Source organism: Drosophila mojavensis, unplaced genomic scaffold (genome assembly GCF_018153725.1).
Source record: "Drosophila mojavensis isolate 15081-1352.22 unplaced genomic scaffold, ASM1815372v1 contig_36, whole genome shotgun sequence".
Lineage (NCBI taxonomy): Eukaryota > Metazoa > Arthropoda > Insecta > Diptera > Drosophilidae > Drosophila > Drosophila mojavensis.
The window spans coordinates 12678674-12698376 of record NW_025318858.1 but is presented as its reverse complement, the minus strand read 5'-3'; the positions used below and the strand labels follow the sequence as shown (position 1 = coordinate 12698376).

Here is a 19703-nt window from a genome sequence, read left to right as displayed (position 1 = left end):
TGACCTCCAATTCCTCTCTCCCTTAGCTGTCCCGCTGGCCTACACTGGAACGAGAATTACTGCGACTGGCCCAACAATGCTCAGTGTGCAGTTCGTTCGGATCAAACCACTCAGCCGCCAGTGGTGCATCGACCTAAGCCCACTAACCCAACACCAACTCACAAACCCACCACAAAACCCACAAAGAAACCCTTTACACCGCCCAATAAGAAACCCATAGCTCGACCCAAGCCAACGCCAGCTCCACCGCTGGGCAGCAATGAGGCATACAAAGTCGTCTGCTACTTCACCAATTGGGCGTGGTATCGACCCGGCCAAGGCAAGTATGTGCCCGAGGATATTGATGAGAATCTCTGCACGCACATCGTCTACGGCTTTGCTGTGCTGAACGGCAACAGTCTGACCATAAAGACGCACGATTCCTGGGCAGATATCGATAATCGATTCTATGAGCGCGTCGTGGAGTATAAGCAGAAGGGATTGAGGGTAACCGTTGCCATTGGCGGCTGGAACGATTCACTGGGCAGCAAATATGCTCGATTGGTGCTCGATCCCAAAGCGCGTGCTCGATTCATTGAGAGCATTTTGGTATTCGTTGAGAAATATGGCTTCGAGGGCTTGGATCTTGATTGGGAATATCCGGTGTGCTGGCAAGTGGACTGCGCCAAGGGCTCACCAGCTGAGAAGCAGGGATTCGCTGCTCTCGTGCGCGAACTCTCCGATGCCTTCCGACCACGTGGACTGCTGCTCTCCGCCGCCGTCTCCCCGAGCAAAATGGTCATCGATGCGGGCTACGATGTGCCACAGCTGGCACGCTATTTCGATTGGATAGCCGTGATGACGTACGACTTCCATGGCCACTGGGACAAACAGACGGGTCATGTGGCGCCGCTGTATTATGTGGATGGCGATGCCAATCCCTACTTCAATGCCAACTATAGCATACACTATTGGCTGGATCAGGGCACGCCGGCTAGTAAACTGGTGATGGGCATGCCACTCTATGGTCAATCCTTCTCGCTAGCCGACCCGAAGGCACGCTCCCTGAACGACAGGTCCATTGGACCGGGACAGGCGGGCACCTACACGCGTGCCGGTGGCTTCCTCGCCTACTATGAGATATGTGAGAAGGTCAGCGCTGGCGGCTGGACGGTGGTGCGTGACGAAGAGGGACGCATTGGGCCCTATGCATTTAGCGGCAATCAATGGGTCTCCTACGATGATGTGGCAGACATACGACGCAAGGCGCAATTTGTGCGCAGTTTGCGTTTGGGTGGCGGCATGGTCTGGGCCTTGGATTTGGATGATTTCCGTGGTCGCTGTGGCTGTGGCAAGCATCCATTGTTGCGCACACTCAACCAAGAACTGCGCGGCATACCCGGACAGCGAGCCAACGATTGCACATAATAATATTAATTATTATTAAGTGTGAATTACATGGATTTATGCCAATTCCTTAGCTGCTGACTAGGCTCGCAATCTGTTCTTAAGATTTTTGCCAATTAGTTATAAGCACACGATTACATCCCACTCAACCATATAAATAAATAATGGAAAAAACAATAAATTTTATTCATAAATTCAAATTTTTCTATTTGGCGCTAACTCATAAAATACTAAAAAGTATTTTTGTGACTTCCCGCACTTCATCAGAATAAGGTGACCCTTATTTCTAAATTTCTTTACCAGGGCTGAACTATAAAAATACCTAAATTGCATTTAGCACTAAAAATTTAGAGTGACCATTAATTTGCACGCCATAATAATTCCAAATGGTTCTTACACGTAACGACAGATCGATATATTTATTTTATTGAACACCATATCTATAATTTGAAAAATTAAAAATATAAAATAAATGAGTATTTCATTTAATCTAAAATTGTATCAAACTCAATATAAGAATTTTCTTCAGCTCTCTTTCTAAACATCTGTCAAACATTTCGGCTAAAAAAATAATAAAATTTCTGTGTTACCAGTTTGGTTTTTTTCTCGTTTTAAAAGGCATTAGCGATCTGAAAATGCATAAATTGCACCGTGCATGTGCCCCTAAACATCAACCAAAGATAGACACACAACGCGAACCATCGTGCGTAGGCGTTGCTATCAGCTGTTCGAATCCAGAATTTAAAGCGCAAAAAGTGTCCACAAGAACTTAACGGAGAGCACTAGCACGAAAGCCTGAGAGCCTGCCAACGTGAGAGAGAGAGAGTGGGAGCAAGAGAAAGCTTTTCGGATGTGTGCGTATTTTAGGTGAACTTCGGCGCCGTTCAAGCAACGCGTTGACACTCAGTCGAACGGGCAACGAAGTTGCAGACGCAACAAATTTTGTGGTCAGCGGGTCGTGGCTCGGTTCTTAGGCATTGTTTCTCCTGTGGTGGTGCGTGGCAGTGGCAGAGCCCAAAGCGCAGCTTCTGTTATTGTTTATGCACACAGACAGCGCGCAAATACACATACACGCAGAGGCACACGCACACAGGCACATGCCAATTTTTACACATACGACGAAATCGTACGCAGCAAAACAGCGCAGCTATTTTAGTACGCTGCTCTAGCGCTCAGTGACGTCACAAGGTTGATCGCGAAAGCCACAGTTGTATAAGAGTGACAAAGATAACAACAACAGTGACAGCAACAGCAACGATGAAGCAAATCTACCGCATTAACTTACGGCACTTAGTGCGTCACATACAAAATCGACAACAATTGCCCGCCAACAACAATTACCGTAAATTCACCTGCCTGGCGAATAGCAACAATGACAGCCGCATCAGCAACATTAGCAAAAGCAGCAGCAGCAGCAACAACAACAACAACAACAGCAGCAGCAATCTACAGCAACATTTGCCCATCTGTAGCCGCAAATACTCCAAGTTCAGCACGCACCTGAACAGCGAACGTGCCATGGAGCTGCTCTGCAATCTGGATGCAGATGAACGGCATAATTTAAGGGATGCAATGTTTAAGCTTGAAGCGGACAAGGAGAAGAAACAGTACGAAAGTAAGTAGCACTCTTTCTTATAGATCTATTAGATCTTAACTCTTAACATTAAGCAAAAAGTCAATCAAGTTTGCTTAACAAATAAATGAAAGTTAGCGCATGAAATGCCCTACTTATAAATTGGAAATTTTAGACAGTATATGAAAAGATATATGCATATTCATGCACATATGCTATTTATAGCAAGTTTTGTAGACAACATTTATCAAATAAATGAAGCTTTCTACATTAATTTCACTTAATGTGGTATTTCTTAGTATTACAAAAACAGATTATACACAAATCAAAAAAGATTTCTTAATTTTAAACATGTTAAAAACAGTGAAAGGAAAATTTCCTATTAGGTTATCCTAATCGGAAATTAAATTTTTTAATCTAATGCGACTTCCATCTGAATGCATTAGGTTTATGTTTAAAATATAAAAATATTTGTAAAATGTTAAACATACTTTAATAATTCTTATGAAAGAAGAAAATTCAAAATGTATGCAATGCAAATTTTCAAACATGTAGGTAAATAATATATACACAATTTTGTATTGCTTATATAACTCAGAAAATGTATTTATTTTCACATATTAAATTATAATATTAAAAAATAATAAACGTATTTCTAAACTTGAAGCTTCTTCAAAAAGAAATTCATAAACCGAGTTAAAAACAATAACTGATAATTTAATTTCAACTTTTTTTTTCTAAAAAGATTACATGCTTGCTATGTCTAAAAGAATTGAAAAAATTAATTTTAAACTCAAAAATTATCTCAGATAACTTATCATATTATTTAATATGAGATTTTTAATCTTATTTTTATTAGTGATAATTTATAAATAGAGAAAATCAACATAACTAGCAGTTGGGGCCTTCGCCTATTTAATACGTTAAATGCCGATTCGATTAACAGGAATTGCTACTCCCCCACCTGCTGGCTATTAACAGAATTATGTTAATAGCATAACTCCAACCAACGTTTTCCTATTGATAATATATACTTTGCAAAATGATGTGTAAATATCATACATTTTAAATATTTGCATCAAGCATAATATGATATTTATAATTTAGTATTCTCAGATCAATTCAAAACTATATGTTTTGCCCTTTGCCTGTGACAAATAATTGCTCCACTTTATTATAAACCTTTTTACCCACTCTAATTGGGTAGAAGTTATAAAAATATGCTTACATTAACATTACATTTAGGTATACTCAAAATCCTGGTAAATTCGTTTGGGGTCATATTCGATCGCTGGCTTTGTCTATACAATATACATATATAAATGTATATATATTTAGATCAGTCCACGCTTGTGGGCCTCCGACTTGAAGCACAGGCTGTACTTCTCAGCAGCCTCGCAATGGTCATCGGGCACGGGTATCGCCGCACAGATATCTCCGATCTCCAGGGCCATTTCGAGCTTGGCCGGATCACTGCCTGTGTATTGCTTTGCCTTCTCTCGGCCAGCTTCCACGTCTAGTTTGCCATTTTCACCCAGCACATGGAAACTCTTCATGATGCAAGCGCGCAGGCATTTGCCCTCATAGGTGCTGGCCGCTTCATGCTTGACGATGGTTTGGACTTCGGCATCGCTGGCGCCCACCTCGTCCTTGCACTGCTCGGCCTTCTCAACGAATTTGGCAAGGGCTTCCTTCTCATCAAAGGCTGCAATCAAAGCGGCGCCCAGCAAGGCGACACAGGCCACAGAGTACACAAAACGTTGCATGTTGTTAACTTGGTTAATTAGCAAACTACACTGTTGTCGTTGATGGCTAAATGTTGGACTTTTATAGCAAAGCGCTGTAGGCTCTCAGCTGTGAAATTATATATTTCAATGCGTTTATCAGACATGACAATACATCTATATAAATATATATGTATATATCTATATACTTAATTGTCCAAATTTTAATTTGCATAATTAAATAGTCGAGTCTTAATTATAAGTAGTATGTGAGCAGCATAGCCGCGTCATGCCACACCCACACCCACCGCCACGCCCACTGCCAATGCCAGAAGCAAAGCTTCTATAAGTAACTGACGCCCAATTTGTTCTGCGCCAGCCACACACAGCTTTCCTTTTGGGGCGTACGTGACTCCTGGGCGCCAACAGCCCAGGAAATCAACGCACAGATTTTCCAGTTTCCTATGCGCACGCACACCCTCTCACTGTGCCGCCCACCCTGTGTGCCTAAGCGATGGCAATATTAGCATGATTTAAGAGTTTGCTTGTGATTCCTGTACAAGATAGAGAAATGATTGGCAACAGTTGTTGACGCGTTAGCAAGATTTCATGTTGGCTTAGAATTTATGGTGCATGGAGGAAAATATTGTTGGCTGAAAAAGATTATCAAATAAGTATAAGCACTTTACAATGCTGGTTTAACTAATTAAGTCCTTGGCAACATTTGATCGATGCTGATAGCGAAATGAGGTGGCAACATTTGATGAGCTATTGAGACGTATGTTGATAAACATGCTTAGCAACATTTTGCTGCTAAATTGGGAGCTCGTCAAAATATAATAATGCAGTCGATTTTTGTCAACAATTGAGTTAATTAATGTGAATAGAAAACTGAATTGGCCACATAACAATAAACATTTCTAGCAACATTTTGCTAATAATGCTGTTAGAACTAAAGAAAGTCTTTGGCAACATTTGATTTGATTTTATGTTGATAGAGAAATTAATGGGAAACATTTGATGACTTGTTGAGATGCATGAGGATAAAAATGTTTGGCAACAATTTGGCAGTTCATAAATATATATATGTTTGCATACATACATATTATTATTTGCATACATATTAATCATTATATGTGGATAAAAGTGCCTCTGTTAACTTTATTAAAATGTAAGTACTTAGTAAATATCCGTGTATATTCAACAACATTGGCTTGTTTTCTATAAATAAAATTAATTTCAAAAATGTTACAAAGAAAAGCTAAAGTTCATGTTCGTTGGAGTTCAAACCATACTGTCATTTATAATTATTGCTGAAAGATTTGCCTATTGTTTTATACAAGACAGATTGCAAATAAAATATTTAAACAAAAATTGTATTACGCAACATTTCTAGCTACAATCAAGTAAGCTTAACATTTCATATTTATTGCTAACAGTATTGCGAGCACATCATGTTGCATTAGATCATGTCGCTAGCAACACAAACTTCTCAGCGACTTGTCGATGGCAGCATATTGTTGCTAAACATAATTCAAAGCATTGTTAAGATAGGGAATAAGAGAAACAAATACATAGTTCTATGCAGTTGCTTGTTGCTGAGTGTGTTGCTAGCTCAATGTAAGCTACGTTTAAGCTGGACACAAAGTCTTAAGAACATTTAGCTAGCAACAAAAGATGCTAAACATCTGTCCTTGAAGCACCCATCTAAACAAATTTCTTTCAGCACTATAAATCTGGGTATGAGCGTTTGGCGTTTTACAAGCCGACAACGTCATTAAATATGCGCATTTAATCATGCATTTGTTTTCAAATATCGGATATACACATATATACATATACATATGTATATATAGTGTGTGTGAACATGTTTGTATTTACATTTAGTTGCTCGCAGCACAAGGCATGGAGTATACATTTGTATGTACATACATACAAAGGTAACGCATTTCTCTGCTCGTTTAGTGGCTGCTCATTAAAATTTCAATAGCAGCAACAAAAACCACACAAAACTTTTTGCGCCGCCTGCAGCTGGTTGAAACTTGCCGAAACTGCTTTACGCACTGGACGTCGACGTCAACGTCGCAGCTGACGCGCAACCAACAGTAGCCTTTATTCTGCCTTTTTTTCTATCTCTCTCTCTCACTCCCTCTCTGTTGCTAACATATATTTTTGTTGGCTCTGTAAAAGTTTTTGATTGGCTTTTTTTCTGCTACTGAATGGAAACAAATTTGGTTAGGAAAGCAAAGCAGAAAGAGCAAAAATAAAAACTGCATTTACCAACACTTGGTGCGAGTCTTCCCTATCTCAACTCATCAGCCAAGAAGTTTCACGAGTTTCCACACGTAATTTTTGCTCTTTTCATTTTTGTTTTTTGTTTGATAAGAACGTGTTGAGTGATTTGATAAATATTTGAGCTAAGCAAATGTTACGTGAAACAAGCTCTTAATCATGTAGCTGATACATTGGGCACTTGAACGTCAATAAAAAGGGATTTCAAGTAGTTTGATAAAGAAATTAGAAAAGTTGTAAATAGTTTAAAAGCAAATTCCATTGACTGCTGCAGTTAGCTGAAAGAGTTAAAGGTTATTGCAATTCGAGGTTGAAAAAAAAGTAAATAAGATTCAATGTGAATTTAGAATAATAATATTTTATATATTTATTTCTTTTCGACTATTATCAATTTGATAATAAAGATAAATAAGATCAACTGATTTAAAATTTCAATAATTTTTAATTTCACTTAATAATTACATCAAATTAAAAATTCCCTTTTCATTTTATTCATTAGCTCTTATCATTTTACTTCTTAAATAAACAGATAAAGTCTCAAGTTTCTTGCTATCTCTAGACGCTGAAAGTCTACCCAGAATTTTAGCTGTATTAAAACTATTTATTTAGCAAATTGGACTGCAAAGACCTCTGCAGTATTACTGAGGTCAAACAGAATAAAATTTCTTTAATCTTTAGCCGGAATACGGAAGACGGAAATCACATTTTGCTTCCGATTTGCTTTGCACTCCTTTTATTGCATAGAAATGCTCAAGAGTGCCCTGGCAGAGCATTATAATAACAGCTGTATACATGTGCTTGTATGCATGTGTGGAGGGTGCATATTGTATATGCTGTCAGCAAAGGAGATAATGCATGCATGTATTTGTGAGCACTTGACACACGCCATTGGCTGTGATGCACTCTCTGCGATATAAAGTAAGAATCCAATGAGCACGAGAGTCATAATAAATAATAAGTTGCGTACACTAGAGTATGTTTTATTAGTACAGGCGATTTAGGCGATGAGCATCTAAATTTATTGTAAAGCGAATATGCTCATGAATGTACGTATGTATGTGTGCACTCTTGCCTTTGGCAGTTGTGCGTAATGCAAGATGAAGGCTTTGAAGAGCGCACTGTTATAAGACACTATCCCTCAATCGTAAAGAGAGTATAAATGTGTAGACTGCCGAACGATTCCGTCCGTGAGCGCCTGATCTCAAGTGTGTATAAATGAAGAGCTAGAGCGAAAGCATGCAAGTACATGTGTACGCTCAGCTGTAGGGCTTTACACAGGCCAAAATACGTAAAACGAAATCAAGAGTGAATGCTTGCAAGTGTGTTTGTAAGCTCTGCTGCATTAATGTTAATATGTCTGTGTGCAATCAGCTGTAACGCCAGAGTGCGGACAAGGCGAACGATTAAACGATGAGCGCCTGATCTAAATATGTACAAAAAGAAAGCGAGAGAGAATGCGTGCATGTATCTATGTAAGTGCACTTAGCTGTAGCGCCTAAAGTCAACAGTGAGACTTGGTAGAGCGAGCGTGAGATTAACATACCTGATCTAAAAATGTGTAAAACGAACGAAAGAGAGTAGCATGCATGTGTATGTGTGCACTTGACGAACGAAAGAGAGTAGCATGCATGTGTATGTGTGCACTTGGCTGCAATACTCAGAATTTAATTACAAATGTATTAGTGTGAATGCCGGCTCAGCTAAGCTAAAAACGTACTAAATTCTAATTTTAACTGAGTTAACTGAGAGTGAACCAGTGAGAAATAAGGGATTGCAGCAGGAGTTTATACAGCACTTGCGGTAACACAATATTGAAAGGCCAATTTTTGAAATCAAAATTAAAATATTTAATATTAAAATTATTAAATAACAGCTAATAGCAAAACTCGATTAAACTAAAATAGCTAAACCATACAATTTCAGTACAGTAACATTTCAATTTGAATGATTAGTTTAACAGTCTAGAAAGCTGTTATTGTTGAACATATTTACCTTAAATAACCTTGAATATTAAATAAAATTTACATTATGAGCAAAAATTTGTTAAAAATAAGCTAAATTTTTTACACAAAAGCCATACAAATGTAATCCGTATTTAAGATGATGTCTCTATATAGCGCCATTTCAATTTAACGATTTAGTTGAATGCGCTCAACAACAACTGTTGCTTCTGAAGGCAATTTGCAGCAGCTTCGCTTCATGCTTGTTGGCCTGAAAAGGGCTTTGATACTTGAATAAAGAGCCAAGTTAATCAAATTAGCGGTTGACTGGCGCACTCAAAATACCAGCAGGCACTCGTTTTTTATGATTTCTCTTCTTTTTCTCTTGTTAGCTACAGCCGCAAAAGTGGAATGTCGCGCAATATTTGCTGAACAAACCTCCAGGCACACACACACACACACACACACAACACAACACACACAGAGTAAGCCCAGCTAACTTTGATAAGCAGCAAGAGGCAATTCGTTTGCTATTAGGGTTGGTCGAAGCTGATTTTCGTACACTTAAACACACACACACCTACACAAACGCCCCCGAAAACACACGCCCACTTGTCTGCCCCGGGCACATTAAACGGTGTTCATCGTGCTGAGCGAGAAAAAGTCGTTGAGCCTTGAAGCGAACAGCTGCTCAAGAAACTACAGCACCAAACCACTCCACTCTCTCTCTCTCTCCCTCTCTCCGTCTCTGTCCCTTTCCCATGGTCTCTTTTTGGGCTTTGCTGCGTACAGAGAGATTCTATTAAGCGTTATTTGACCTCCATTCAGACTTAACTAAGCATTGTATCCGCTTCCCCATGTTTACTTGGCCAACAAGAGCCAGAATTTCAAATTTACATTTGCTTCGGGGCTTCATTTATCACAATTACCAAAGGCCCAGCCAAGGGAATTTATAGACGCCTAGGGAGGGTTGCTCCATAGGCGAACCATATGCAACCTATTTGATAGCTGCATCATTTATAAGCCCACCCAAGCTGGAAGGTATATATCGTGCATGCAGCTATTTGATGGGCTAACAAATGAGCTCGCACAGCAAACAATAAATTTTACACTATTACGATAACTCGTACAAAAAACGCAAAGCGAAAAATCAATATGCATGGCAAAAAAAAGAAAACAAGCGCATGCACGAACACGAATAAAAATCTTGAATAACGATAAATTAAGCGTTATATCTGATTGAATTTCAAATGGGGTAAAATATTCAATTTAAATTGTCATAGAATGCTAATGAAGAATAAGTAAAGTAAGAAAATAATATATGATTATAAATCTTGTTTTCTTTAAGTATACATAATATTAAAGATTTTCAATTGTTGTGTTCAATAATAAAAAAAATACATACTATAGATAGAACTCTTTTAATAGAAAATAATATTATTTAACAAATATATATATTATACACGTATATATGTATGTATATTTATTTGTATAATTCTTACAACTATAAAAAATATTTAGGATTTTCAATTTGAACAGAATGTTTACAGAACACATGTAAATAGAAAATAAAAAAAATAATTATTTATTTTTGGTTATTTCTTTATTTATTTAAAATATTTACTTTTTCATCTTAAGTCCTTAAAACTCTGTAATGAATCAAATAATTTAAAAAATCCAATAGTTAATAATGGGATATAATATACTTCAATAAATAATTATATCCAAATACAATACTTAATTTCAAAAGTTTGCAATTCTAAATGATTATTACTTCAATTCACTTTCCATTTTGTTGTTGTAATATTTAAGGACACCTTAAAAGCTTGTTAAATGAACCGGAAACGGAAAAAAGTACAAGTAAAGTAAAGTAAAGTAAGTGAAAAATGAGAAAGCAGCTCAAAACTCAAACAAGAAATGTGGCTCGAGTGCCCGTCGAATTTTATGATAGCATTTTGAAATACAGTAACTATCGCTCTCTCTCTCTGTCTATTTATCTCTCCTTCTCTTTCACTTTATTCTCGCTGCTGGATATTATTCAGCAGCACTAAATGAGTCATTCATGACAGCGCGCTGCATAAGTATGCAACATAAAACTCTGCCTCTCGCAATTTAAATCAATTTGGCAAAATTTTCTTCCTTACTTTAGAAAAGCACGTGCCGATGTGTTTGACAGCATCTGGAGATGCCACCTGAGAAGAAATAGGGGTGTGGATAAAAGTGACTGCGAGAAAAATGCCATAAAGTTTAAAGAGCCAGGCAACAGGCTGCTCCTGCTGCTGCTGCTGCTGCTGCGGCTGCTGCTGCTGCTGCTACTGCTGCTGCTACTGCTGCTGCTCCTGCTGCTGCTCCTGCTGTGTGTGTGCTCCTTTCAAAGTCATAAAACAAAGCAACTCGACCCAAAGCACAACAAACAGACGAGCCGACAGACATGCAGAGAGCGTGAGAATAAAACAAGGGCAACAAAATATAAAAAAAGAGAGCAACAGCAGAACAAAAAGCAAAGCGATATATTGAATACGGTGCACGTTAAGCTTTTTGGGAGCTGAAGGAGAGGCAGAAGCAACAGCAGCAACAGCCCGGGCAGGTATACATGACTAAATACGTGTATATCAACACACACATACACACACACATACTTATATACACATATACATATCTGGTACACACCCACACACACACACACAAAGCTGGCTTACAAAGTTTTTATGCTCTGTTTTCATGACCTCTTTGATTGTAGAAGCCGCAGCATTAGTTGAGTTTATATAAAAAGCAATAATAACAAAGTTTCACTGTATATAAAACGGAAGAAGAGCAAAGAATATTTGAATTTCGCCAGCATTAACAGAGCATTTCCGGCTAACAAAAATATAAACAATATTTTCCATTATCTTGCGGGACTTTCAAGAGAATTTCATTATTGTAATTTTTGTGGGCGGATTAGCAAGGTTTTAAAAGTAATTTGGTAGAGAATTATATTTGGTATAATAGAAGATATTTGTTTTTAAACAATTGTTAATTAAGTTTAAATTCAATATAAATATTTTCGAAATTCATTAAAAGTTTAAATTAAAGAAAACTAAGATAGATAGATAGGATAGGAGCAGAAAATGCAGCACGTTTAGAGATATAACAGTCCTCAAAATATAACGCTATTTTAATTGCCAATAAATCGCAAAACACCGAAAATTACAATTTATAAAAGATAAAATTTATTTACATGGACTAAAAAATGTAATGTAAAACTGAACGAAGGGAACAAATGCAACAAATTAATGAATTTGTTCATAATATATTAATAACATAACATAATATATTAATATCATAATTTGAACGAAATAAATACCTACAAATTGATAGACAACATTTAATATTTCATATTTATTGATTTATTATATTTATCATAGAACAGTTGAAAATTGATAAAGCAAATTTGTTATTCAAATTTAATTTATATTTTTATAATTTGTATGTGTTAATTAATATAATAATTTTATAACATTAGCCATGTTCTATTTCATATTAAATTCATTAATTTTTAATTTCCTTTATTATTTATACATATACTATTATCTGTATAACATTATTATTTATTGACATATTATATATCAGTTCACTTGAAATATCTGCAAATTGACAAAGGTCATTTTTAATTACATATCTAATTTAATAATTTATAGTATAATTCCCTTGAAATTCCCTGTTACCACAGCAAACACGTAACAGTAAACACATTAAAAATTCGTTTGCTAGCCCCAAAAAACCGCCAATGATAAAATCCATTTGCTGTTGTGTTCTATTTTAGCAAACGTCGCTGGCTTGAGTAGGGTTCTTAAGTCATTTAAATTCAGCTGCCTTGACACGCGCACATATGTACATAGCACTACTAGCAAACAGTTGCTGTTCCTATGTAGAATACACATTGGCTAATTTGTGTTGCGTGCCTGCGGGCGAGCCTCTTGACTTGTTCATTTGTTATGTAACTTGAACTTGGTGCTTTCATTTTTTAAGAATTTAAACTAGAGAATAGCTATATACATACATATGGATATACATGTGCATAGTTTTAGCCAATTTATATGCTAAACAGTTAAAGCATCAGGTGCGGCAACAGCAGCCTCGAGCAAAGCCAGACAATAAGCGCAAGTAAATGTTATGCAAATTGTCCACACACATAAAGTCACACACACACAAACACATTCCATTCAAACACATTCAAATTGAGTCTGTACTACTACTATTTGTGCTGCAGTTCACTTGGCAGCAAACACACATCCACACACACACACACACACACACACACACACACACACACACACAGCCACACATCACGTTTTCCTGTTGCTTCTCTTGAGTGAAATTGCCTTAGCCATGATAGCAATACGGTTTGCGTCTTGTGGTCGTATAACCGTATATTTATATATGTGTTCAAAAGTAAGAGCAAAGGGAAGAAAGCGAAACTCACCCAGATTTCGCTTTGAGTGCAAATCGAGTGTTGCCTACTTTCCAGCGCACGTTACAATTTTTGCCTGCCTGCCGTCACTCTTTCTCTCCCTCTCTCTCTCTGTATACATATGTGTGTATGTATGTATATGTTTGCTCGATTTGCTGCTTGCATGTGGGTGTGTGTGCATGTTTGTATACGCACATGTGACACACTGAGCAGCACGCGAAAAAAACGGGATGTGTCGAGGTCAGTTGATTGCCCTTGCGGCCTCTATGGGAATACCCGCACCACGCAGGCAATATTTGCCTAAGGCATGTACAGTTGGATATGTTAAAATCAAATCACTAGCTTTTTTTTGTGTGTGTGTGTGGAATATTTAATAAAAAATATTATATTTATTAGGCGTAAAGGAAGCGGTTCCTTACATTTTTTTAAATATAGATGCCAAACTACAAACAAACAAAAATCGATATGTTAACCACTTTAGCTTTAATAAAGTCCAAAATTAAATGTCTCTACATTTAAAATGATTAGGAACACCCATAATAAAGTTTATAATATAATCGATTCATAACACTAGTTATCATTGGGCGTCAATGCCTTAGCCAACCGCTATGTAAATTATTTAAATATAAAGCAGTAATATTATTAAATAATTACAAATCTTTACTAAAAATATTAATTATTTTTATTGAACAACATTTTGTAATTAATTATATTTATTATAAATTATACATTCGGAGCTAAAAGCACTCGACTTCGTTCGATGCCTTTAGTTAGCCCATTGTTGAGTAATCCTTGAAAATTACTTGTTCACATTTTATTAAATTCTGATTAGCAGAGCATTAGTTCGGGTATTTCTATAGTCAAACAATGCGCTTCGTCAGCTTTATGGTCCTGTGGCCTTTTTTGCTGTGATTTGGCAAGCCAAGTGTGAATTTTATGCTTAAACACTTAGCCGACAGCTAAACGACATAATTGCCCTGAAAATTGCTCCAGTGTTCATGCATTAAACAAACGACTTGGCTTGTCTAGGGATTTTATTTTTACGAGCCAAACAACATTCACGTGCGCGTATACTACATATGTATATACTTGCACACATACATATGTACATATATATTCAACTGATGCGAGAGAGCGGCGCTGCCTAATGACAAAGTGACCCCTTGTGGCATATGATTTATACCCCGCAGTTAGCGTGTGACGGGTTAGTTGATAACCGCAATTATATTACGGACGAAATACATTTTTAGTTAAACTAATTACAATTGTAATTATTGAATTAATTATTGCTTGTGTTAAGATAACAAAAGCTTTTAATATACTTATATACTTTAAGAAATCCAATTTGAATTGAGTCAGCTAGAGTAATTAGAATCAGACTCCAACTAGAATTTTACAAAGCATTAGCGCGCGCTCTATATGTAACGGAAAATTCAAATCAAGTTAGTTTGAATAATTTGATTTAATTTTAAAACGAAAAATGTAATATCTGAAAGGTAATTGAAATATTAAATAAAATATATGTTTATATATACATATGTAGCTGTTAATATCCCATAATATTCTCTTTAAATTCACATATAAATTTTTCACTTACCCAACACTAAATTCTCCATACATATTTGCATAGTCCACAAGAAAAGGACAAAAACACACACTCTCACGCTGCCGTTGCGATTGTTCTGAGAGTAGCTGTAAAACAATTGCACACTTTGGGGTAACGGCAACACTGACGATAATGATAATTACCACGACATTTACGAGCTCTGTTTGACCTGTGCTGTGTTAGGCATTTATGTATGTCTGTTTATGTTCTTTCTGCTTTCGACTTTCTCTTTTAAGTGTAATTAAAACGCACATTACAAAGGGCAAAGTGCTGAGCAAGCTAACGACACCCAAAGTGTTGCTACAATGCGTCGTTTATGCACTTCAACACAGGCAAACATATACACCCACACACACGCGCATCCTAGCTTTGCATACGAGGCAGAAAAACACACATGCGCATATATTTACACACACGGCTGCGTAGGTGCGACAGAATTTGCGACGCGTGAAACTATGCAATGGTAAATTAACGACAGCTGAGGCCATTGAAAAACTTATTTTATTTTAGTATCAGAGCAGCATAAAAACACACAGAAACACAAAATAATACGGGTATGCGTGAGAGCAATTCGCAAAAGTAGAACTAACCGTAAATTTCCCATTTTTGCGTTAATTGAATAACTAATGGCACCCAAAGTGCTGCCAAAATACATTACGCACTCTTGGCACTCACGTTCACACACAATTGACATAAAAAAAAAATAAAATAAACCATAACTGCATTGGCGCGACTGCATTTTACAGCATTATGTTACCGATAAGTGAGGCTCTTCCAAAACCGAATTGAATTTTGCGGTGGTTTAAAATTCACAAAACCACACGCGTATCTACAAACTGCATCTATGGGCCCGCTATTTACAAGCTAAACTGGGCTCAAATATGCTGCAAAACTAACTGTTTTCGGATCAGTTTTGCGTTCACAGTGCTGCCTGATAAAGCGTTCCCTTTTAAATTTCGCAATTTCACATTCCAGCGTCGCCACCTCGTCGAAAATGACTAAATCTCTAAAAAGGCTGGCAGCTTTCCCGTTTTAATTTAAAACGGTTTTCATATTTCTGCACCAAAATCATAAATTAATATTGCAAAGAAGGTCTACGTATAAACATTATAGCACGCATACACACTCACACACACACACACATGCTGGCGCAGACATCCATGCGTAAAGCCATTTATGCCCTTGTTGCAGGTTAAATGCAATTTTAATGCAATTCGCATGGCGTAATTTGCAAAGAGGTTGCCTGTGCATGACGCTGCGTCTGCTACGTGAGTTTTTTTTATTCATTAAGTGCTGACACCTTTCAGCTTTTCACCTTTTTCAATTACCGCTCTGAGTGGAAAGACAAATTATAAAAAAAATTAAAATACAAGCTACAAATTGCATGAATATTTATGTTTAGGTTATGTTTATGAAAACCATTGGATATTTAATGTGAAAGGAATATAATAAATATAATTTACAATGAATAATTAATAATGTTTCCTTTTGTTAGCTTTTCCTTTTTCAAATTATTTCAAGATGTAACCAAACTTAAATATAAACTATATATATTTCAGAAATTACACAAAACTAATGATTAAGTTTTCAAAAATAAAAAAATAAATGAAAAGAATATGAAAGAACTATAAGTCAATAAAAAATATAGGATAAAAAAATAATAATTTTAAATAAAATTACACACATAAACCATAAACAAACATTTAAATATTATTTATTTTTAACCTTCGACGAAGTCTTCATACCCCATAATTTTTGTTCAATTAGTCGCATTATTTTTTCAGCTTAAATTTAGATCATGTGCTAAACGATGCATTCAAGTAGTTATTATTTAAGTCATGGCATGTGAGTACTAGGTACCTATTAGGTTAATATTATGTTTCAGACTCTCATATTTAATGACTATAAAAACTATTCTTTTCTTCTTTTTTTTTATTTATTTGCATATATGTAAACACCTTTGACCACATGCGTTTTGATTTTCAACAATGAATCATTCTCGACAACACACAATAAAAACAACAACACAATACTGGAACTAAATAATACACCAAACACGACAACTACAACAACAACAACAAACATAATCATCATGTTAAAGGTCAACTGGCTGTTGGCAGTTGGCGAACACGCTTCGGACGTCTATCCAATAAGGTGGGCGAGGTGGATCCAACGGGCACCTTTTGTGCGGTGCCCGATGAGTGGCTCAAAAAGAAACTTGGTAAAAAAAAAAAAAGAAAAAATAAATAAAAAACATGAATTAATAAATAAAGAGTTACAATCAAAATGTACATGAAAAGAAACCGCAATGAAATTATATATCAAGTGGAAAATTTTACTTATTTTTGTATTTTTTTTTTCTCTCTTTCTCTCTATTCACAGTCGAGGCGGCGGAACCACCAACGGCTCGACAATTGTATAGCAGTAAGTAAAACTTAAGTTTATATAAAAACAAAATATTTTGTTAATATACCCTTTCATTTCCTTTGTTTTTTCCGTCCTTTCACAGTTTTCTTTGTGAATGCCGTGCCATTTGTAGCATTTGGCTTCCTGGACAATTTCATTATGATTATGGCCGTAAGTATTTAACAGACCATTTTCCTTCTATTTTTTATAGTTTATAATATATGATAAATATGGTGGTAGAACTAACAACATTTTAAATTTCTGAATAAAATATTTTTAATACTAAAAACCTTTTAGAAATAAAAACTTTCTGATGCAAATAATAATATAGAAACATTATTGAAATCGCACAGTTTTGCCAGAAATTGAAAATATTTATTCTAAAAACAAAACTATATTGTTGTTTATATTTTTATTATTATCAATTAATTAATTTGTAACAAAAATTGAAAATAATAAGGCTGTGCTCCAATATGAATTAACTTTATTTGAATTTATCCAAGTTATCTCTAAACTTTTTATTTTTTATTATTTACATTTTATTACATTTTTATATATGTTTAATTAATACCAAAATTATAATTTTAATGAAAATGTTAGAAATATTTTTGAAATATATATTCAAGCCTAACATTGCTCAGAGCGAATGCAACTATTTCTACTAACAATTTCTAATTAAGTAATCAATGCATTTTGCAAAATTGTAATTTACAGGGTGAATATATTGAAAGCACTTTGGGTCATTTTATAACTGTATCGACAATGGCCGCTGCTGGTTTGGGCAATACCATAAGTGATATTATGGGCATTACGATGGCGACCTACGTAGAGGAGGGATGCCAGATGTTGGGCCTGAAACAGCCGCGAATGACGCCTGCACAATTCGAATTGAAGTCAAGCAAACGAACCTCCAGCTGGGTGAGCTATGAAACTTTGAAAATTAAATATAATAAGAATATATATACATAAGAATATATAATGGAAATATTCAACATGAAAAAGCAAGAATAGACATAGTGCGGGAATTTCGTTCACACATAGTGGCAATTGAGTATGCAGAAGTCCTTTAAGTTCTAGTCCTTAACTGAAGAAACTTCTGGCTATGTCATCTTAGAATTATAAATATGTATTTATGTAAAAAAAAATATTTAGCATATCAAGCATTCACCTATTCTTAGGTACAGTAATCCGATGTATATATCCATATATCTGTCCGTTTTTCTGTATACCTGTCTCTCTGCTTGCCTCTCTATATCACAGTCTTCCTCTCTCTGTTGAACTGCCTAATTACAGAAGATCGTTCAAGTTATCTATATATGTATATGCATTTCTATTTGAGTAAAAGGAAGCTAGAATGCTTGCAGCAGCAGAGAGTGCTCTCATTGGCCACTGAAAGCTCGACTACACCGACCTCTGCCGGGCACCGAGCTCAACATTTGAGCGCTACAGGGCAGCAGCTGAAAGGCAGCAGCTGCAGCATTTCTTCAGTCGTCCAGGCTCCGTGGGTGTCAGTCGTTCAGTATAGTGAAGTGAAGTGAAGTGTATGATCGCTCAGCATTAAAGACTTGGAAGAAATACTTAAAAGACATTCTTTGGAGGAACTACTTAGAGGAAAATCTTTGAAGAACTACTTAGGGGAAATACTTTAGGGAAACACCTAGGAGAAACATTTGGAAAAAATACTTAGAGGAATAAGGGAAGTACTTAGAAGAAATACTTGGAGGAAATACATAGAAGAAATACTTAGAGAAAATAATTAGAGGATATACTTACTTACTAAAGGATATACTTAGAAGTTATACTCAGAGGAAATACCTAGAAGAAATGCTTAGAAAAAATACGATTACAAGAAATACTTAGAAATATACTTAAAGGCACTATGTACTTAGAAAAATACTTAGAAGAAACACTTAAAGGAAATACTTATTGGAAATTCTCAGTGGAAACAATCAGTGTAAACACTCAGATGATTACATAGAGAAAATACTTTTCGTAATTTGATTTGTTTGCTGTTATGTTAATTCATACATCTTAGATTATTTGAAAGACCACCCCTGCATAGGTCAGCGTACCTTTTAGTATGTAACTATCAACTAGATGAATCTTAAAACTAATACTTGGTATATATTTGCTCTTTTCTAGGGTCGCATCATTGGCATCACAGCTGGCTGCCTGATCGGAATGTGTCCCTTGTGGGTAATGAGTGAAGAATCAAAAAATAAGGCAGAGGACTAATTTGTCTATTTAGTGTAAATGTCTTAACTAGTGTAAATGGTCAATTTGAATAGAAAATGGGTTCGCATTCTGCCCAGAACACACAAAA

At 36.0% G+C, this 19703-nt stretch overlaps 3 protein-coding genes across 5 annotated transcripts in view; 2 read left to right on the top strand and 1 right to left on the bottom strand.

Annotated features, from left to right (window-relative positions):
• LOC6576647 (probable chitinase 10) overlaps positions 1-2286 on the top strand; it is an 11754-nt gene extending 9468 nt beyond the window's left edge. The window contains exon 8 of the mRNA XM_032728515.2: positions 27-2286. Within this exon, the coding sequence (XP_032584406.1) occupies positions 27-1407 (1381 nt within the window). The 3' untranslated portion in view covers positions 1408-2286. The remainder of the gene's footprint in view (positions 1-26) is intronic.
• On the top strand, positions 1906-19703 carry LOC6576645 (transmembrane protein 65). Of its 3 annotated transcripts, XM_002002597.4 has the most exons (6): positions 1906-3001; positions 17076-17195; positions 17357-17398; positions 17484-17551; positions 18095-18298; positions 19523-19703. In XM_002002597.4, exons 1-6 carry the CDS (start codon positions 2644-2646, stop codon positions 19613-19615), a joined length of 885 nt encoding a protein of 294 aa, XP_002002633.3. In that variant the 5' UTR covers positions 1906-2643; the 3' UTR covers positions 19616-19703. The 3 variants fall into 3 exon arrangements, 2 of the variants coding, with proteins under 2 accessions (XP_002002633.3, XP_032584407.1); XR_004363836.2 differs by lacking the exon at positions 19523-19703 and having other exon boundaries at positions 17076-17128; positions 18095-18184; XM_032728516.2 differs by lacking the exon at positions 17076-17195.
• On the bottom strand, positions 4093-4742 carry LOC6576646 (general odorant-binding protein 28a). The gene has a single exon (XM_002002598.4). The coding sequence runs from the start codon at positions 4723-4725 to the stop codon at positions 4294-4296; it is 432 nt and encodes a 143-aa protein (XP_002002634.1). The 5' UTR covers positions 4726-4742; the 3' UTR covers positions 4093-4293.